The sequence below is a fragment of the Lineus longissimus genome, chromosome 4, assembly GCF_910592395.1.
Source record: "Lineus longissimus chromosome 4, tnLinLong1.2, whole genome shotgun sequence".
Lineage (NCBI taxonomy): Eukaryota > Metazoa > Nemertea > Pilidiophora > Heteronemertea > Lineidae > Lineus > Lineus longissimus.
In genome coordinates, this window is record NC_088311.1 from 15,225,505 (window position 1) to 15,248,411 (window position 22,907).

At 41.7% G+C, this 22,907-nt stretch overlaps 1 protein-coding gene across 4 annotated transcripts in view; it reads left to right on the forward strand.

Moving 5' to 3' along the window:
* The window catches only part of LOC135485978 (uncharacterized), a 128,584-nt gene that overhangs the window by 74,310 nt on the left and 31,367 nt on the right, over positions 1 to 22,907 (forward strand). For all 4 annotated transcript variants that reach the window (XR_010446661.1, XM_064768416.1, XM_064768417.1 and 1 more), the window contains 2 exons: positions 16,342 to 16,476; positions 18,653 to 18,859. Coding sequence is in view for 3 of the 4 variants with exons in the window: in XM_064768416.1 (XP_064624486.1) it covers positions 16,342 to 16,476; positions 18,653 to 18,859 (342 nt within the window). In the remaining variant the exon portion in view is untranslated. The remainder of the gene's footprint in view (positions 1 to 16,341; positions 16,477 to 18,652; positions 18,860 to 22,907) is intronic.

A 22,907-nucleotide genomic window follows, 5' to 3' on the forward strand; every position in this document is an offset into this window, starting at 1 on the left:
CGGGCCGATTTCTTAAAAGTTTGGTTTTTATATTTCAGTAACCATGGTTACGATAAAGGGGCCATTTTGCGTACTCTAATACATTAATTTGCTGTACATTACTTTGTATCACCTATGCGTACACGGGGGGGGGGGGGGGGGGGGGTCACCTATGCGTACACGGGGGGGGGGAGGGGGTATCTAACAAATTGGAAAAATGTGTGTACATACTGAACGGATGACAAACAAAACACGGTCAGTGGCACAACCTATGATAATATAGGCCTGCCTTTCAACTCTAGCTACCACCCGAATTATGCCCACTACACGGGCTATGCTAGTCTCACTTAATAGTGATGAATTGTTTGTGATGAAAATTTTATGGTAGGTACTCTAAGCAAGGATATATTATACGTGTTTTCGATTTGACCTACTTTTCAAGGTCACAGAGGTCAAATGGCGTAAATTGGTCGTTTGAGTGTAACTGACACGTTTCTTAACCACTAAAGCTATGAACTTGAGACTTTGTACAAAGGACCCCCTAGGTCAGGTGACCTCTGACCCTGAATTTCAGTCTGGTCTGGTTCTCGACTTGGCCACCAGGGGGCCAAGAGTGAAAACCTAGAGAGTGTGATATCTCGCTTATTAGTGATTCGTTTTAATGACATTTTTGTGGGAGGTTCTCTTAGCAAGGATACATCACATATCATATGAGTTTTTGATTTGACCTGCTTTTCAAGGTCACAGAGTTCAAATGGCGTAAATTGGTCGTTTGAGTGTAACTATGGCTCGTTTTTTAACCACTGAGGCTATTAGTATGAATTTGAAATTTGGTACACATGACTCCCTATGTCATGTTACCTCGGACACCGAATTTCGATCTGATCTTGTACTCAACTTGGCCACCAGGAGGCCAAAACTAAAATAGGTAAAAAGTGCAATATCTCGTTTATTATGCCCCAGCTCAACAAAGTTGAGATGGGGGCATTATGTTCTTGGCTGGTTTTCGCGTCCGCGTCCGCACTCTATTCCGCTCTTTAACTCAGGAACCGCTTGTCCGGTAGACTTGAAATTGTTATGGTCTGAAGGCCTAGGGTCTCGAAGGTTCCCTATTGATTTTGGGCCAAAGCCCAAATCCAAGATGGCCGCCAGGCCACCATATTGTTTTTTTGCATTCCGCCGCCTAACTATAGAACTGAGTGTGTGATAAACCTGAAACTTCTGTGGTGTGATGCTCTAGTGTAGGGGAGGTGCCCTATCGATTCTGGGCCCGAACTAAAATCCATCATGGCCGCTAGGCGGCCATCTTTGTTTTTCGCATTCTGCCCCATAACTTGAGAACCGAGTGAGTGATAAACCTGAAACTTCTGTGGTGTGATGTTCTAGTGAAGGGGAGGTGCCCTATTGATTTTGGGCCCGACCCAAAATCCAAGATGGCCGCCAGGACACAAACTTGATTTTTGCATTCCGCCCTATAACAGTTTAACCCGAGAACCATTCCATCTCCATTGCATACTGTGATCGGCGGAGATTTCAACTACAACCTACTCAAAGAACGTCTTCAAATGCCGGAACACCCCCTCCATTCATTTCAACAACTCATGAAGGAACCTACAACACTCAACTGCACACTGTTAGATCACATCTATATCAAGTCGCATCCTGATGAAATACATGCAGGAGTGTGCAGAACATACTACAGCTACCACAACCCAGTCTACTATACGTTCAATCAGTAATAGAGTGGCCACTCGGCATCCCTTGGAAGCAACTCCTCCACTTCTACCACTGCCTCCACAGCTGCTACCAGAACACCAGCTACGATACCCATCCAATTGATGTACCTCAGCCCAACACACCAACCCGCAAATTCGGCTTCTTCCATATAAAGCAATGGCGGACGAATGCCCAAGAGCTGTAACAAGCAAACCGTTTCCACTATGACGATTGCCTTGATCCACAGCTGCTCTCCGAACACCGATTACGATGCCAATCACCGCTTTAAGGCTGATTACTCCACCAAGGACACTTCTTTCCACTGTAACCACCTCCAGAGCTGCTCTCAGAACACCAATTACAGTGCTCATAAGCAGTCCTTTCATGGCTGATTACTGCAACAAGGATACGGTTTTCACCATGACCACTGTCTCCAAAGGTACTCTCCAAACCCAACTTACGATGCCAATCATCAGTTTTCTTTCATGACTGGTTGATGAAAATTTGTCACACTACATACCGAATTTATGCGCATTTTAGCACATGCGCTTATAAACAAAAATCGCTTATTTTAGGGTATATTTTCAGCCTTCACTTTGCCCGATCATAAACGCATGTGCTAATATTTTTTGGAGACATCATCGTCACTGCATCGAAGGGAGGCTGCATGACTTCTAATAACATGCTGGAAGAATACGTGAACAAACTGTCACAGTCCCGTGCTGCATGCTTCCATGTTTAACCCCGCTAGTACTCTAGCATGTTAACTCTGAATACTGCGCACTGCAACATGAAAGACGAAGAGAAAGACACTTTTAAGCAGCAAAACACACAACTGCTGTTCATTCCAGGTGGAATGACCCCTCTCCTGCCACCAATCAACACGCACATCAAGAACATTTTTGTTCAATTATTAGCGCACTGCGCTTAAACTGCGCTTATAATTGAATTTAACTGCCCCCTTTATTAGCGCGTGCATTGCGCTAAAATGCGCATAAATACAGCAAGCAGATTACTACAGTGGAACCCCGGTAACACGACCACTCATGGGACCGTGGTCGGAGTGGTCGTGTTACCGGGGTGGTCGTGTTAGCGAGGTTGGGAATCCCCAGACGAAATAGATGATTATTTTTCCCGCCAAAATTGCCGACTGCATGGCGTGTTTACGCTGTACTACCATAGCAACGCTGCCTGATTGAGATGATGCACGCTCCAAAGTTTTGTTATCATGCCTCGCAAGAACAGTTCGTCGATAAAATTACATGTTACATTCTCAGAATGAGTTAGAAAAGGTAATTTTGTAACTCATTTTATCCACAAAGTTTCATTATCTGCCCGACGTTACGCATTTGCGGGCAATTTGGTGAATCATCCTCCATGTACCCGACTGTTTGTGACGATTGAAGTAAACTTGTCGTATGATTCCACGTGAATGATGAGTTGAGTAATGCTACAGTTTTAATCAAATCTATTTTCAGTCAAAATATTTAAAGAAATATAAAATGATACTGTAGTAAATCAACCAAGTTATCCATATCATAAAACATTCAAACGTCTCGCAAGCTTGTTATTGTCATAAGTGTGGTCTTCAAACTACCCGCCGTTTATTATAAGTTCATATGCAAATCACGCAAATCACATGATATTGCTGCTGCTGAGTGCGCATGTCTGGTACTGAACTGGCTCAGTAATGAAAACAAACCATGAAAACGTTAGAAAAGGAAAGTTTATTTATTCATTTACACTTATACAATTGATCATACCTGCAAAATCACATTGTATTTTTTGTTTTCATATGTATTCCCATGGCCATTGTCCCCGTCTCAACAAAGCTTGGCAGCGAGGTGCTAATTACTATGCCGCGGTCGCGACCGATTACGGCAATTAGGCCTGGTGGTCGGGTTAGCGGGGTTGATTTTCAGTTTGGGACCGGCCAAGCCAGTGGTCGCGGTCGGGGTACCGGGTGGTCGTCTTAGCGGGGGTCTCTTAATGGTAATTAGAGAGGAAACCATTCGGGACCGGAGAATCGTGGTTGCGTTAGCGGGGTGGTCGCGTTACCGGGGTGGTCGCCAACCGGGGTTCCACTGTACCAGTATAAGCACTTAAATTCATTTCCTTCAACCTACCCAACATTAAAAATATGCCCACTCAGCGGGGGCATACATTGCGATTCACACAAATCGCGTTATGTCTAGTTAGTGACTTGTTTTTTATGATATTCTTATGGTATTTACTCCAAGCAATGATACATCATATGTCACACTGACTTTGGTTCGACCTATATACTATACATATACAATGTTTCTTAACCAGGATGAATTCCAAAGCACCAAATATCTATACGGTGAGCACAATGGGCCCTGGCCGTTTCATTATACTTAGAAATCTTGATGCTTACATTCTTCCTTTTTAGCTCAGCTGACAAAGTCAGCGGAGCTAGTAGAATAGCTGTTCAAATGGTGTCCGTCCTGCAATCCATCCATCTGGGGACCCATCTGTGGACAAAATTGGACATTTCTGACCGGGAAGGCCCAGCCACTTCGTTGACGGTGGTAAATTAGGAGTTGCCCAAGGTGAACTAAAAAAACGAAAAATCAGCGCGATCCGACCTATATTAAGAGAATGAGGTCATTTCGCGTTTAGATTTCTTTCCCTTTTTACCTCGGTCCACAGAGCAAATATTGATTTCAAATATTGCTGAATATTTTTAAATATTTTTTCATTTTTTACTTTTAATGGAATTAATATAGTTTTCACGGCCAGTTGGCGCTGCAGGCACATTGACTGAATTTTGGCGATTTCAAATTTGGCGGTGGCTCAACTTTTTTGCAAGCAGTGCTGCTGATTGGCCGATCGATAGAAGAGATGCCACCATGGCGGTAGTCGCTGCTTCAATGAAGGTGAGTGAACTTTCTCATGTTCAATCGGTTGATACTCTTTTAATCAACATGACCATGTACCTGAAATTTGTGAAGGTACTGCAAAGAGTCTATATAATTCAGATATATCAATAGTTTTTTATAATATTGCGGAAATTTTGTGCACAAATTAGCGAAAGTTGGTGCTCGTCTCATGTCATTTTAGAGCGAGAAATTTGTTTCCGTCGATCTCTACCACTGAAAAATCGCTTGCATAGCTTCGAATATTTGTGAAAATAAGTATCTGAACTTGGTTTCAAATAGTCTAGAGAGTTACCTTTGTGGTGATACATATAGTATGTGATAAATATTTGTGGAATTTGTGAAATTCGGCTTTCAAACGTGCCGATGATGCAAGCGATCTCACGTGAATTTTGCAAGTCCTAATTTGTCGACCGGGTGTCAAGAATCACTCGCCTTAATTCAGTTCAAAGATCGAAAATAATATCTGAACTTAGTTTCAAATAGCCTAGGCAATTATCATTTCGGTGATATATAATGCATGCATGTAATAATTGATTAATCTGCCTAAAACACACAATTAAAACGGCGAAAGATCTTGATAAACACTCTGGTGGCGGTCGCACTAAATAACGACCGGTAGGGCCCGAAGTCTGGCGGAGAAAAAAGGTAGCGCCCGGAGGTTGAAACGGGATTTTTATGCACTTTTAACTGTATATTTATGTTGTTTAGATGTATTTCTAACAGTTCTGTAACTTTGATGACCAAGCTTGCACCCAAAGTTGGTAAAATTGATGCTTGTTTATGGACTGCGCGAGCGACCGGAGAATTCGCCGTCGGCCATTTTGGCTACGGTCCCTGAGTTGTTGTGGTTGGCAATTTTACAACAAATCTCGCCATTTACGTTTGTTTTCTCCCTGTCTGGTCATTGGCCGTGAAAAAAATTATTTTGAAAGTCACATTATGACATCGTAGTATGAATTCCACTGCAGTTTCGTAAGGCAGCAATGCTCATGTTTTTGGTTTGCAATCCTGTACTGTCTGTACACTGCGCTGTGCATGGTTGTACTGTTGGCTGTAAAAAAAGACAAAAACGATAGCCTAAGAGGATAACTCAACAGGCCCTCATGATTCAATTGATGGACACCTTATTTGATAGTACCTCATCATTAAGTCCACTAGATCCTGTTCTGTCACATGTCATGTGGGCACGGTTGGCTGTTGAGTGTTATGGTTCAGTCTGTGAGACTAATTTAAAGAGGTTACACTTTTATTTTGAATTTGAAAACAGCCCACAGGACTGACTTTTCACTGAGTAATAAGTGTGCCCTTCGAAGGTTAAGTCTCTTTCTGGATTTGCTTCCATAGATGCCTTGTTCAGGATATCATCTGACCGATGCCTGGTCAAGCACAGACTGTATCCGGTGGTGTACATTTCCCCGTCTATGTCACCCTTTTTAGCTCACCTCTTAGCAGAGGTGAGCTTATCCCATACCGTGGCGTCCGTCGTCCGCCGTCCGTCGTCGTCGTCCGTCGTCCGTTAGCAGGGCACATTTCGTAACTGTTAAGAGCTATTGAGATGAAACATTGGTACACATGTACCCTTATGTAATGACACCTTGGAGACCAAGTTTCGGTCCGATTCGTTTCATGGTTTGGCCACCAGGGGGCCAAACGTTAAAGTGAAAATATGCAATATCTCCCTTAATAGTAGTCGGGAAATTTTGAAAAAAATATGGTAGGTACTTCTAGCAAAGGTGCATCATATATCATCCGGGTTTTTGATTTGACCCCCTTTTCAAGGTCACAGAGGTCAAATGGTGTAAATTGGCCGTTAGGATGTAACGATGGCACGTTTCTAAACTGCAATGACTATTGATACCAAATTTGGTACACATTTACCCCTCAGTCAGGTGATCTCACGGTCCGAAGTTTGGTCCACTTGACCACCAGGGGGCAAAATCCAAAAACCTTAAAAATGTGATTATTCCTTAACTTCTTGCCCGATTGCCACCAATTTGATATCATGGGTACATCTAACCACCGTACAGTATATGTCACACAGGTTTTTAATTTGACCTTATTGTCAAGGTCACAGAGGTCAAATGGCATAAATTCGCCGTCAGGCCGTAACTATGGCACGTTTCTTAACTGCAATGACTATTGATCACAAATTAAGTACACATGTACCCCTTGGTCAGGTGATCTCAGGTACCGAAGTTTGGTGCGATCTGATTTGCCGTTTGGCCTCCAGGGAGGGGGCCAAATCCTAAATTCTTCAAAATGCCATTATTCCTAGTAATGACTTGCCCGATTGGCACCAATTTTATATCATAGGTACATCTAATTCTAACAACCATTCAATGTGTCACCCGGGTCTTCTTTGATTTGACCTACTTTTCAAGGTCAGAGAGGTCGAACGTACTGTAAATTGGCCATTTTGGGGAAATTGTAATTGCTTGGACCTACATCAAACCTAACACTACATGACACAATACCATGCTCTTTATCCATCTTTCCTCCACATGAGGTGAGCACAATGGCCCCGGCCATTTCATTTATTCAGTCAGTGTTTAATTTCTCTTCTCTTTTTTTACAGATTTACTGTTGTTGGTTATTGCAAGAGGAGTCGTTGGCACATTTCAAGTCCAGGAAAGCACTTATTGTTCCCACATTCAGAGTAAGGTGTGCTTACTTGTTTTACTGCTTTCCATTCCCGGAGAGTGTTATCAAATATCTGCCGCATGGCAACAAATATCTGCCGCAAGGCGCTTCAAATATTGGCATCAAATATCTGTCACACCAATAAAGTTCATTTTGTTAACCAACTCTTTATCTTCTTTTCTTCACATACAAAAAAGACCGTCCCAAACATTTGGCTGCATCCACTTCATCAATGTCCAGACAACAGTCGGTTCATTTGACCATTGTTAAGCACCAGGCCCCACCTCACAAAATACACTGTAATAATTATGAACCTTGTGTCCATGTGCATGTTATTAGTTCCACCTACGCTGCATGAAGACAAGGACTCCACTCTTTGACGTCGCCACACAACTCCTTGACGTCATCACACACCCCACTACTGCAACGGCAATGGAAATGACTTTACGTCATATAGCAGGGTGACGTCAACTCAGTACTTCAGCATGCACTGATATAGCAAGAAGGTCTTCGCACCAGCACTTCTGCGTGCTAGACGTTATAGCTTCACGTTGCCTCATAATAACGGTACCGACACACACTTGGCCCTTGCCTTCACCTACCCATTTCAGCTGAACGCCAGGCCCTTGGGCCTCTTGTACTTCTCAGACCGAATGGGCTAGAGGGGTATTGTCGTCCCGTGCGCCGTCCGTCCGGGCGGGCGCTGCTACTTGGTTTCCGTCGATTTCTAGGAGAACGACTTTGACAATCAATTCAATTTTTGGTATGTACATTAGGGGTGACTAGAGGAAGGTTCCTTTCAAAACGGGCTTGTTCCGATTATCAATATGGCCACCAGGGCGGTGTGTTTGAAATTGGTTTCTGTCAATTTTGAGGAGAACCGTTCGTCTGATTAAATTCATTTTTGGTATGTACGTTGGGGGTGACTAGAGCGAGGTTCCTTTCGAAAACCGGCTCGTTCTGATTCTCAATATGGCCACCAGGGCGACGTGCTTGAAATCGATTTCCGTCAATTTTGCGGAGAACCGTTCGTCTGATTAAATTAATTTTTGGTATGTACTTTGGGATGACTAGAGGAAGGTTCCTTTCGAAAAATGGGCTTGTTCCGATTATCGATATGGCCACCAGGGCAGCATGTTTGAAATTGGTTTCCGTCAATTTCGAGGAGAACCGTTTGTCCGATCAAATTCATTTTTGGTATGTACGTTGGGGGTGACTAGAGCGAGGTTCCTTTCGAAAACGGGCTTGTTCAGATCATCAATATGGCCACTAGGGCGGCGTGCTTGAAATCGGTTTCCGTCAATTTCGAGGAGAACCGTTTGTCTGATTGAATTCATTTTTAGCTCAGCTGACAAAGTCAGCGGAGCTAGTAGAATAGCTGTTCAAATGGTGTCCGTCCTGCAATCCATCCATCCATCTAGGGACCCATCTGTGGACAAAATTGGACATTTCTGACCGGGAAGACCCAGCCACTTCGTTGACGGTGGTAAATTAGGAGTTGCCCAAGGTGAACTCAAAAAACGAAAAATCAGCGCGATCCGACCTATATTAAGAGAATGAGGTCATTTCGCGTTTAGATTTCTTTCCCTTTTTACCTCGGTCCACAGAGCAAATATTGATTTCAAATATGGCTGAATATTTTTTAATATTTTTTCATTTTTTACTTTTAATGGAATTAATATAGTTTTCACCGCCAGTTGGCGCTGCAGGCACATTGACTAATCAACATGACCATGTACCTGAAATTTGTGAAGGTACTGCAAAGAGTCTATATAATTCAGATTTATCAATAGTTTTTTATAATATTGCGGAAATTTTGTGCACAAATTAGCGAAAGTTGGTGCTCGTCTCATGTCATTTTAGAGCGAGAAATTTGTTTCCGTCGATCTCTACCACTGAAAAATCGCTTGCATAGCTTCGAATTTTTGTGAAAATAAGTATCTGAACTTGGTTTCAAATAGTATAGAGAGTTACCTTTGTGGTGATACATATAGTATGTGATAAATATTTGTGGAATTTGTGAAATTCGGCTTTCAAACGTGCCGATGATGCAAGCGATCTCACGTGAATTTTGCAAGTCCTGATTTGTCGACCGGGTGTCAAGAATCACTCGCCTTAATTCAGTTCAAAGATCGAAAATAATATCTGAACTTAGTTTCAAATAGCCTACGCAATTATCATTTCGGTGATATATAATGCATGCATGTAATAATTGATTGATCTGCCTAAAACACACAATTAAAACGGCGAAAGATCTTGATAAACACTCTGGTGGCGGTCGCACTAAATAACGGCCGGTAGGGCCCGAAGTCTGGCGGAGAAAAAAAGGTAGCGCCCGGAGGTTGAAACGGGATTTTTATGCACTTTTAACTGTATATTTATGTTGTTTAGATGTATTTCTAACAGTTCTGTAACTTTGATGACCAAGCTTGCACCCAAAGTTGGTAAAATTGATGCTTGTTTATGGACTGCGCGAGCGACCGGAGAATTCGCCGTCGGCCATTTTGGCTACGGTCCCTGAGTTGTTGTGGTTGGCAATTTTGCAACAAATCTCGCTATTTACGTTTGTTTTCTCCCTGTCTGGTCATTGGCCATGAAAAAAATTATTTTGAAAGTCACATTATGACATCGTAGTATGAATTCCACTGCAGTTTCGTTAGGCAGCAATGCTCATGTTTTTGGTTTGCAATCCTGTACGGCCTGTACTCTCTGTACACTGCGCTGTGCATGGTTGTACTGTTGGCTGTAAAAAAAGACAAAAACGATAGCCTAAGACTAAGAGGATAACTCAACAGGCCCTCATGATTCAATTGATGGACACCTTATTTGATAGTACCTCATCATTAAGTCCACTAGATCCTGTTCTGTCACATGTCGTAGACGATAGACAATTTTCAAAATGTAGTACACCACTCGCTCATCTTTAAGCCCAGCTCTCGGCTCACATCATGTGGGCACGGTTGGCTGTTGAGTGTTATGGTTCAGTCTGTGAGACTAATTTAAAGAGGTTACACTTTTATTTTGAATTGGAAAACAGCCCACAGGACTGACTTTTCACTGAGTAATAAGTGTGCCCTTCAAAGGTTAAGTCTCTTTCTGGATTTGCTTCCATAGATGCCTTGTTCAGGATATCATCTGACCGATGCCTGGTCAAGCACAGACTGTATCCGGTGGTGTACATTTCCCCGTCTATGTCACCCTTTTTTATTCAGTCAGTGTTAATTTCTCTTCTCTTTTTTTACAGATTTACTGTTGTTGGTTATTGCAAGAGGAGTCGTTGGCACATTTCAAGTCCAGGAAAGCACTTGCTGTTCCCACATTCAGAGTAAGGTGTGCTTACTCGTTTTACTGCTTTCCATTCCCGGAGAGCGTTATCAAATATCTGCCGCAAGGCAACAAATATCTGCCGCAAGGCGCTTCAAATATCTGCCGAAAGGCATCAAATATCTGTCACACCAATAAAGTTCATTTTGTTAACCAACTCTTTATCTTCTTTTCTTCACATACAAAAAAGACCGTCCCAAACATTTGGCTGCATCCACTTCATCAATGTCCAGACAACAGTCGGTTCATTTGACCATTGTAAAGCACCAGGCCCCACCTCACAAAATACACTGTAATAATTATGTACCTTGTGTCCATGTGCATGTTATTAGTTCCACCTACACTGCATGAAGACAAGGACTCCACTCTTTGACGTCACCACACAACTCCTTGACGTCATCACACACCCCACTACTGCAACGGCAATAGAAATGACTACGTCATATAGCAGGGTGACGTCAACTCAGTACTTCAGCATGCACTGATATAGCAAGAAGGTCTTCGCACCAGCACTTCTGCGTGCTAGACGTTATAGCTTCACGTTGCCTCATAATAACGGTACCGACACACACTTGGCCCTTGCCTTCACCTAGCCATTTCAGCTGAGCGCCAGGCCCTTGGGCCTCTTGTTGGTATGTACGTTGGGGTGACTAGATCAAGGTTCCTTTCGAAAACCGGCTCGTTCTGATTCTGGTCACCAGGGCGGCATGCTTGAAATCGGTTTCCGTTAATTTCGAGGAGAACAGCTTTGAGGATGGAATCAATTTTTAGTGGGTGTAGGCCTAATGCAGTTTTGTAAGGGAAAGGTTCCTTTCGAAAATCAGCGTGATTCGAAATTCAATATGGCCGCCACGCTCACATCCTCAAAATAGGTTTCCACTATTTAAATTTCCATATGCAAACTAGCCACTCCACTAAGCCAACTTCACCATTATCTCACCTTCAACCGTAATAGGCTGAGAGGTTATGCTCGCTTTGCGATGCTATTTTTTTTTAATATGCTTATGATGTGACGAAATGATAAAGTATTAAAGTTCTGATGTTCTTATGAATTGTTGCAAGACATGAATGGCGTGACAGTCGTGAATTTTGATGAAAACGGGGCAATATTCTTCACATTCTGAAGGCCACGCTGTTTGTATGGGCGCCACCATCTTGAGCTCGAATTTTGTATCGAATATCGTGTAAACAAAGCCCAAATATTACGCCAAAATAATTTGAGTGCACACCCCTTAACACGCATGCATGACCTTGATATGCTGTATCAAGCGCTTTGATAGGTGTACCTGCCGTCATGAGTGCATTCTTGAGCGATATAGCCTAGGCCTAGATCAACGTATATGGGGTGCCATTTCGAACAGTTTTGAGTAAACAGATGTGTTTCACTGGTGTTCCTGCCGCAAAACCACTGTAATTAGTAGTTTGACCACTTTTAGAGCTATCTTCACCATTCTACAGTCTCCAAGCGCTACTTACACCGGTGCTGGACTCAAATTTCTCAATTCTAGTTAGTGATTTGTTTGCGATGATATTTTTATTGTAGGTACTCCGAGCAAGGATACAATACATATCATACATATCATACATCGTTTGAGTTGCATGTTTCTTAACCGCTTAAGCTAACAACTTGAACTTGGTACACATAACTTCTGAGATCAGATAACTTCTGACACCGAAACTATGTCTAAAATGATTATTGACTTGGCCACCAGGGAGACAAAACTGAATAAGTTAAAATATATCGTTTATTAGTGACTTGTTTTAGATAATATTTTTATGTACTCCAAGCAAGGATACATCACATGTCATACCAATTTTGATTTGACCTATATGATATACATGTAGCATGTTCCTTAACAAGTATGAATTCCTAACCACCAAATATCTATACGGTATGCACAAAGGCCCCTGGCCTTTTTAGCTTCGCTAGCAATTTTTAATTGCCAGCGAAGCTTATCGCATACAGTCTTTCTATCGTTGAATCCATTAGGAAAGTAGTACGCCGAAAATCATGTAGGATAACCTGATCACCCCGAAGACGGAGTTTACATACAGCTGCATGTACATAGATGACGCGTAGTATCTTTTTCTCTACCAACGTACGAACCTGCAATAAAATTTGTTCATGCGCACGGATATATAGTGCTTGATCCCGCGTAAGCTAAAACTTAATGATTACAAACTTAAATACTTCTAATATGCAGGTCTAAAGTCTCGAATCGATTATCCTAACCTGTCCAATTTGGTTATAAAATCCCGAGCGAAAAATGAAATCGAGAAAAAATGGCGGATGCCAGAAAAGTGCATTGGTGGTTCATCTGCTTATCCCCGGAAAGCCCTCGATCTTTACTTTTAGGGCGCTAAATTTCAAAATACATGACGTCATTCGAGGTATTCCCCCCCAAAAAAAGGTGTTTGCGTGCATGAATGAATAATTTATGCATGTTCGGTGAACACGTGAGCAGATGTGGTTTGAAGATGCGCGCTCATTGGCTAATAGCGTAATACGTCACATTTGCGCATGCGTACTCGTACTGCCGCAAAAAGTCCCTTGGAATCACGAATCTAACAAAGGTAGTATTCATGAGCGAACACGAACGTAGTGCCCAATGAAATCGGTTATACGGGGTATGTTGAAGGCGGACGTACAGAGAATAGAAGAGCTGTTGTAGTCTCCATTTATTCCGTTCCTTCCCACGTGTACACATCGTGAGTTGCACTAATGTTAGACTCATGGGTTACGCACGAGACTAACACTGAACGCCCGGCTCGTTTGATTATAAATGACCTAAATAACCTGCAGGTGACATGCTTTATTCCAGACCATGCTGACCTGAGACAAGTGCACTTGTTCCGTATGGTATTATCAGGGCTTTAGATAACGGGCGTATGGGCGTATATACGCCCGTGGAAAATGAATAATAATAAAATACCACATATTAAAGTGCTCTGTACATGCCATGCATGCTCCAGAGCACTGTACAGTAGATAAAAACGACCAAGAAGAAAAGTTCTAAAAAAAAACATTATAAAAGTCCAGAAAATTCGATAATACTAATATGGATTAAAACATTTGAATTGCACGATAAGATATTAGGAATGTCAAACATCGTAAACGATCTGAAATAGATCTGAAAAGAGCAATACGCCAGGTTTTCTGGGCCAAAAACGTATTGTGACACCCCCTAAATGAACATCTGATTTCAGCGTACACTTTCTAATATATCTGAAGGTGTATTCTGATGTACAAAAATCCCGAGTCCCAATGTGTTTGGCGTCAAACTTAAAACTTTCTCCGCCCGCCCGCCTCACACTCCTCAGCACGGCCGGCACTTGATAGTCAGTCCGTCACAATTAGTTCCAAAATCCCCCGCTGGCGCTACTCTACGATGCCCAAGTCCTGTTAATCATGCGGCTGGCCAATGAACGATGTTGCATGTACAGCTTTATGAACGAAAATGTTTTACTACGATAGTAGCTGACCATATTTGGCGGCCGGTGAAGTCATCCTGTGCCCAGGTGGCACGTGCCCAGAGTGAGAGCTGTGATTGGTTACTGAATCTCAAGGTTACTGGTATTGAGAATATCTAATTCTGCACGGCAGTGCCAGCAACAAGGAACTCGAGTACCAATCTGTCATGCTTTGGCTCCATTGTTTAGGGGCTTTCATTTCGGAATTCAGGGGTTCCCGTCGGCTGTCCACCTGTTGAAATGGAGCATGAATAATGAAGCCTTGAACAGCCATTATCAGCTAAGACGACGAGGTGGCGAAATAGGACAAGCTCTACACTTACTCTGTGGCTTGAGATGCAAGGGAACTTTGGATCACAACATGCATTGCATAACATAACATGCATTGCATAACATGAGTTTATACTTCCAACCTTAGGAAATTGGAAGTATATGTACGCCCAGCCTGGGATAATACTGACAAGTTGGGAGTATTTGCAATGCCAGTTAACCCTTAAAGCGCCGAATTAACAAAATCATATTACCCCTGAGCGCCGAATTAACCAAGCATTTTTGAAAATGATTAATAACAACGTTATTTTTGTTACAAACACCATGGAATGTACTGATGATTTTATACAAATGGTAATTCCCGTCGATTTTTGTGACATTTCCCGCCAAAATTGACTAATTAGGGGTTAATTAGTGCAAATACCCATAATCAACAAAAATATGGCCAGAACATACCTCCATCAGCTTTTTATACCTCCCTTGGTATTTTAATATGAAGTCTGGGTCTAAATACATCGTTTCCATCCGATTCCTGGTCGAAGCATCCGTCTAATTAGTCGTAGCAGCGCTAATTACTCCTGATGACGTCATTCCCGCGAAAATGGGGCTTCAAGTTTTTGATAAAATACTCAAAAGCTTGTATAGAAACTTGAAATTTTTTCGATGCCATTTTGTGCTAAGCATCACTGTCGAAGTACCAAAGAGCGTACATGCACACTCACTGCCATCTCTTAGCAGACAGGTGGAACTAAATGTCTGCTGTCGACGATCGTCGCCTCTGGCGCTTTCCCCCTTATGTCGACGATCGTCGCCTCTGGCGCTTTAAGGGTTAAAACCCCAAACTCCCAAAATGGTGCATCAATAATTTTAAGGAAGTACTTGACTTCCTGACCAAAAAAGTTATCTAAAGCCCTGTATTATGTATCAAAGAACCGCAACCTGATCATGAAGTCAAATCAGGACGTCAATTTAATAAGTTTGTAGCAAGCAATCTGATTGACATGTCTGACACACTGTAACTGTCCACCAAGCGAAGCTATCATAGCCGCCAGGCTCTAGTCATTTGTAATATGGTCATTCAAACAGAATGGACCGTGGCTTGTCAATGGGACTGCATTGCAAGAAATACTTTACAATGGTGAATAGAGAAAAGAAAACATGTCCATTCCTGCCTGACCAATAGGCCTTTTTACACGGTGCGTGTTAAACCGAACCAGCCTAAACTCACCCCAGGTCGGTTCCGACAAGGTCAGTTCACCCGGAGTGAAATCCCATTTCGACGGTGTGGTTAGCTGAGGCGGTTTCGATCTGGATCGGGGTCGGTTCGTTCATGCCGTGGCCGAAGGTGGCGTTGGCCGGTTTTAAAATGTATTAAAAGGCCTACCATGCTCACATTCTACTCAGAAAAATCTATGTTTTATTGGCCATTGCATCCTCCCTGTCACAGCTTTGACTGCACGTACAATTTACAGACCAGTTCGGCGAATCTTCGAATCTCAAATTTTTTATACATGTAGCTAGTGTCTATGGACTTCCCTTGCAATATGTTCATTGTACATTCCCTGTTTACTGATGGATATTATAGGATACACGTGGTTACACTACATATATACACTTATCTTAGATGTATAACACAACTCATCGCTATACATTGTACACATAAAACACACAAATTCAAACCGACCTGGTCAGTTCGCATTTATATGACATCGCAAACCCACCTTAACTGGCCAAATTCTCCTGGACTGACCTGAGACTGCACTATTTTGTATTGGGTCAGTTCGGTTGAGGTCGGTTCGGGCTAATTAAAATCCCATTGACACGGTGTGTGTTGGACCGAACAGGTCTTGTCCGGATCTAATTTGCACCTTGTAAATTGGGCTATTGAGATTGTATTTCTGCCATTTTGAAATGAAACTTTTTGGGAATCGAAGTTGCTAAAAGACAGACATTGTTGGCTCGAAAACTGAGATATATAGATCAATGTCAGATCACACTGAAAGTGTTGATTGATAAGCATCTGTTTTCTACATTTCAGGAACCGTATCCACACGATCTATACTGAAGAAAGGGTGCAAATCAACACTTGGAACTCCAAGGCATTATTGTGAAGTTACATTTTCAGAGCCACCCATATCAAGAGGAGGAACTGCTGATCCAGTCAGCAAAATAAGTAAGTCTCATCTGATCAATTTCTTGTTTAGAAGTTTGGCACAAACAGAGGGTTCGGAAATTATTCATTTGACCATGTTCATAGTAACCAGTATGTTTTGGTGTCCTAAAAAAGCAAATTCTGTGCAAATTTTCCAATTTATTGATTTTTTGGGCCCTTGTACACACGGTGGGTTAAAGTCTTGGTTTACCTTTGCAACACAATAGAAACAAGGCCCTCCCAATATCAGGCCTACTACGATTTTGGCATTAAAAACGATTTTTCATCGAAAATCGAGGTCAAATACGCTAATACGATCTTAGTTCATTTAAAAACGGCTTTGGTCAACTGGTGCTGCTTTTGAGCTCACCTTTCTGAGAAGTGAGCTTTTGCTTTGGCTTCTGTCATCGTTCGTCGTCCGTTAGCAGGACACGTTTCGTAACTGTTTTGGTACACATGTACCCTAGTTAAATGAGACCTTGGAGACCAAGTTTCGGTCCGATCTGATTCTCGGTTTGCCCATCAGGTGGCTAATACCGAAAACACTAAAAGTGCTATAACTAAGGGCTCGATCATCGTCAAATTTTTATCATAGATGCATTTTAAGAATGATACATGACATAAGGGGCTTTGGCAAAATTAAAGTGAAGCCAATAGAAATCACAATATTTTAGTTTCTCCTCCAACCCCCTCAGAAACTAAAATATTACGAATTTTGGTTTTACTTTCCGTGGCCTTGTTTTGCACATTTTGACTCTTGACAATTTGTGACAAACTTCAAGGCGGGATCCTAATCTGCTTGATATGAGGGCACTCACTCGGGTTAAGAAAGTAACTAAATCCATCTGCCATTGATGTGTCATCAATGAATCACACACCTGCTCAAATTTTTACAAAAGTTAGACCGTTCGATCACCAGGTTTTTAGCTCATGTTTCAGGGGAACTTATATGATACCGTTGCGTCCGTCGTCGTTAGTTAACTTTTGACAAAAGAGTGACACATTTCTTAACCACGTGACCTAGAAGGTTCATACTTGGTGTGTGTACCCCTAGGCAAGACCTTTTTTCAAAATGAAAACTAGCGCAATTTGACTGCTTGTCTGCCATGTGATTGTGATATAGGTGGCAGTCTTTGAAAATCTATTTCTGACTATATCTTATGAACGCTACTAGCTAGAATCATGAAATTTTAGATGCATCTCATAAGGGTGCTTGAAATTTCACCCGGATTTTTTATTTGACCTACTTTTCATTGTCATAGAGGTTAAAGTTTGCTATCAGCATCGCCACCAGGTAATAGCGGCACGTTTCGTCACCGCTGGTGTTACTCACTTGAAGTCTTGTACATAAACAGTCCGGATTGGATTACAAATGTGGCCCCCAGGGGGCAAAGTTTAAAAAATCAAGTCTATTTTTGTCTAAACTAGAGCTCTGATGTTGATCATGTGGTGTTAAGGTAGCCACATGCATCTTCCTTCCAAGTCGCCAGGTGAGCACAATGGCCCTGGCTATTTCATTAACAAAAAAGAACACTTCTGTCAAGTTTTAAGCATGTACTCATGTAATGTATAAGAGTAAGGATGATTCTTATGATGAATTGGCACCAACAGGAAACTGAAGATGTGGCGGATCAGACACAAAACTACCGTAAAGGGGGCATGTAATCATGGGGTCAAGGGCAGCGTCAAATAGGCCCCAGGCTATCGACATTGTTTCAGTTCCTGCTAAAGGCCAAATCATACATCACAGGCACCATAATCTATACATTTCTGGGTTCGTATAAATCTAGAGAAGAATTATATGGCATTTTCATTGCATTTAATTCATTAGTGCATCGATCAGTGGTGCCGCCTTTCACACCACTTGGATCCTACAAATCAATGGCACATTTTGTCATCGTTTGTCCTAGACTCCTCGAATTAGGTATCTACACACCTCTTTGGTTTCTCAACATGGTAAATATATGTCCTACTTTTGAAGGTTACAGAGGTGAAACATTTTGTAATATTTCGACATTGCCTTAAAAGAAAAGACTAGTGTAAGAGAATCATACTGTCTTATAGGAACATTGAACTTGGACTGTAGGTTGACTATGATGTTGAATCAGTCAGCTGACAATCGAGACTGTCTTTCCGTGTGTTCTGTTGGTGGCAAATTTCTCCAAAATTCTACATGGTTTTGTTTTTGTTATTTCAGTCAAACCAACCCAATCACCGAAGGGCCTGAGAAGATCTCAGCGAACTCGTGTCAAACCTCTTGAATGGTACAAAAATGAGCGTATATTGTACAAGAAACGTCAGTCAGGTGGATTTGTTGTTGATGGTGTCGGTTCACCAATATGTAAAAATAAAAGAGAGTGTAACTATATGGCCCGCATGATGTCAGCAAAGCAAAAATTAACTGGTATGTAGCTCATTATGGAGGAGTAGTGGGTGATATTATATAGATATTGCCCGCCACGGAGAGTAACATGCTGAATGTCACCACGCGGGGATGCAATGTCTCCCAATGCTTTGTGAGGGAAACATTGCATCCCAAATGAGTGGCATTAGGCCTGTTATTCGACGTGTAAGGCAATATTTATTATCTCTTTCCAAAAGTGTTTGTTTATCATGGGCCCTACGTACCAATTGGCACCATAATTTTAGATTACTCAGGTAGGTTATTCTTTTTTCTTCTACATCCCAGTCAATATTTATTGAGCTAGTCCAACTAAACAGCTGAATAAACTAAAAATTCATCAACACGTTGGATAACCGTATCGGTGAAGCGACCAAGAAAACGGTTTAAAGAACTTCCAACTAGGCACTCTAGCAGACGACGTGAGTTGAAAATTAGTGTATGAAATAAAATATGGAAGATGTGAATAAATTTTTGCCATATAGGTGTTGGGCTCTTGCCCCTGACAGAAAATTTAGCATGCTTCGATTTAAATTCTCACCAGAGGGCTTAAGACGTAAATTACAAAGACATTCTTTCAAGCTCTTAAATTTCACTAATAAGTGGCACCTTTTGTCATTATTTGTCCAAGAGTCTTTTTACTTTGGTATATATGCATGATATAGGCATATCAATATGTTAACAAAAATGGAGATAAGCCCAACCAGGTGTTCCTTCCATGTTCTTTACACTGAACCCATGTATTTCAGCTCCGTGCCAGGCCCTTTGGCCTGTTGTTTTTATATGAGGGCTCGGGGGTTATGCTCGCTTTGTGGTGCTATTTTTTTGCAATGGCTTACCCAAGACCAGAGCTTGCTGAATCCGCAGAGAAAATATTACTATGCCCCTTAGCTGTGTTTTATTTTTTCTGGTTCAAAAAGGAACAAAAACAACCCCCTTTGAATGCTACATGACCCCCTAAAAAACTCCCAAAGTTAGAATTGCTTTACAACTGTTTCTAGGGCATTGAATGAGTCAGTTCCTTTATTACTCGGAAGACTGCATTTGTATTGTTTCAATGTTGAAGCCTTAAAAGAACTAATAAGCAGCTATAGGGGATTTCACGGATTCCACATCGTGATAAATCAAAGTAAAATAAAAGGGAAGAAAAGACGAGGTTCCTGTTCCAACAGAGTAGTGGCAAATGCCCCGAGTTTATTGTGCTCATGGAATATGTAACCAGGAACATACAAAGCACGGCCCAGATTGGCCGAGGCCTAAACAACAATATGGACACTATGGTTACCTAGCAAAGGCCGGGCACAACAGCACTGGTCAAATAAACCATAGGGGACCGGTAATCTACGACATTCTCCCCCCATTGGAGGATCCTCACTCCAATCCAAATTAAGGGGACAGGAACCAACTGAAATAATACTAATGACCACACCGTATGCTGTAAATGCTCAACGTCTGCTAAGTAATACAAATATAATTTAATTTAATGAAAATTTCAACGATCTACCCAATGTAAACGTTGATTTAAGAGTTTACCTTGAAACAGGAATTATAATTGCTCTACTTGAAACGACTGGAATTAAACTGATGAACAAATTACCGTTACAACCAAATGCGTACGATATTGTAACCCTACTCAAACCAATAAATCTTGAATTTTAATTTATCTTAACCTCCAATGCTACCTCTCCACTAATTGAGAGCTTAACAAGGATTGTATACAATAAATGAAGGTCAAACGCGCAGGTTTGAAGATGACAACTTTACACAATACAATACTACATTCATTAACACTGTCCACAGATCCACTACACTTGGTGTCATGTTCCCCACTTCGAATCTAGCAGAGTAACTACACCCTCTGCACAGGTACTTATAGAAATAGCAGAGTAACTACACCCTCTGTTTTTCATCGAATAACCGAATGTATACGGCAACACTGATACTGGGCAGAGCATGTCGTAGACCCACATCAGTACATCGAAGTACCGAACACCGTAAACATGATCTATGTCGCTGAGCCATCGTGTATACCGCAAAGAAGCGCCGATCACATGGGCCGAACAAACTGCGTGGTGGTGAACAAATGGTTCATGCCCATTTCGCCTTGTCTTTTTTCGCCTTTTCCCATTTTGCCTTTAAAAAATATACATTTCGCCTTCTCCTATTTCGCCTTTTCCAATTTTGCCTCTTCCCAATCCGCCTTATTCTATCTCGCCTTTGTCTTTTTTCGCCTTTTCATTTTTCGCCTTATGCTATTTTGCCTCTGTTTTATCTTGCCTCATCACAAGTTGCCTTATCCATTCTTGCCTTCGTCTCAGTTTGCCATTGTCTTAATCTGCATTCTCCTTTTTGGCTCACCGTAAGGGGAGTCTATACGATAGCGCTGTGTCCGTCGTCGTCGTCGTCGTCGTCGTCGTCGTCGTCGTCGTATCCTAACAGTGGCACGTTTCTTAACTGCTAGGGCTATGAACTTGAAACTTTGTACACAGAATGCCCTAGGTCAGCTGACCTCTGACACTGATTTTCGGTCCGATCTGATTCTCTGTTTGGCCACCAGGGGGCCAAATGTCGATATCTAAAAAGTGTGATATCTCGCTTATTCGTGACTTGTTTTCGATAAAACTTTTGTTGTAGGTACTCATAGCAAATATACATTTTATATTATACGGGTTTTTAATTTGACCTTGTTTTCAAGGTCGCAGAGGTCATATGGCGTAAATTGGCCATTAGAGTGTAAACTATGGCACGTTTCTTAACCACTAAAGCTATGAACTTGAAACTTGGTACATATAACCCCCTATATCACATAGCCTCTGGTGCTGAATTTTGGTTCGATCTGATTCCTAACTTTGCCACCAGGGGGCCAAAAGTGGAAATCTAAAAAGTGTGATATCTCGCTTATAAGTGACTTGTTTTCGATAAAACTTTTGTTGTAGGTACTCATAGCAAATATACATTTTATATTATACGGGTTTTCAATTTGACCTACTTTTCAAGGTCACAGAGGTCATATGGCGTAAATTGGCCATTAGAGTGTAAACTATGGCACGTTTCTTAACCACTAAAGCTATGAACTTGAAACTTGGTACATATAACCCCCTATATCACATAGCCTCTGGCGCTGAATTTTGGTTCGATCTGATTCCTAACTTTGCCACCAGGGGGCCAAAAGTGGAAATCTAAAAAGTGTGATATCTCGCTTATAAGTGATGTGTTTTCGATAAAATTCTTATGGTAGGTACTGTTTGGAAGAATACATCACATATTTTACGGGTTTTCAATTTGACCTACTTTTCAAGGTCACAGAAGTCATATGGCGTAAATTGGCTGTTAGAGTGTAAACTATGGCACGTTTCTTAACCAGTAAAGCTATGAACTTGAAACTTGGTGCATATAACCCCCTACATCAGATAACGTCTGATGTCGAATTTTGGCCTGATCTGATTCTTTATTCGGCCACCAGGGGGCCATAACGGAAAAAGGAAGAAGTGCAATATCTTGCCTATTTGAGTGAATTGTTTTCGATAAAATTTTATGGCAGGGACTCCTAGCAAGGATACATCACATTTCCTATGATTTTTGGATTTGACCTCCTTTTCTAGGTCACAGAGGACAAATGGCGTAAATTGACCGTTCGAGTGTAACTATGGCACGTTTCTTAACTGCTAAAGCTATGAACTTGAAAGTTGGTACATGTAACCCCCTACATCAGATAATCTCTGACACCGAATTTTGGCCTGATCTGATTCTTGATTTGGCCACCAGGGGGTCAAAACTGAAAAAGTAGGACGTGCAATATCTCGCTTATTAATGACTTTTTTTCGATGAATTTTTTATTGCAGGGACTCTTAGCAATCACACGATATTGATCTTGTTGATGTCATAGACAATTATTGGTTGGATCATAAACTTATATATACTGCCCTGTCTTATTACTTGACATCAATACACATCTAAAAAAAGTCTTCATGCCTGATTGTGTTCACCATATTCACCTCTAAACTAAGCATGATCCTGCCTAATAAAAGATGTATACGGTGAGCACAATGGC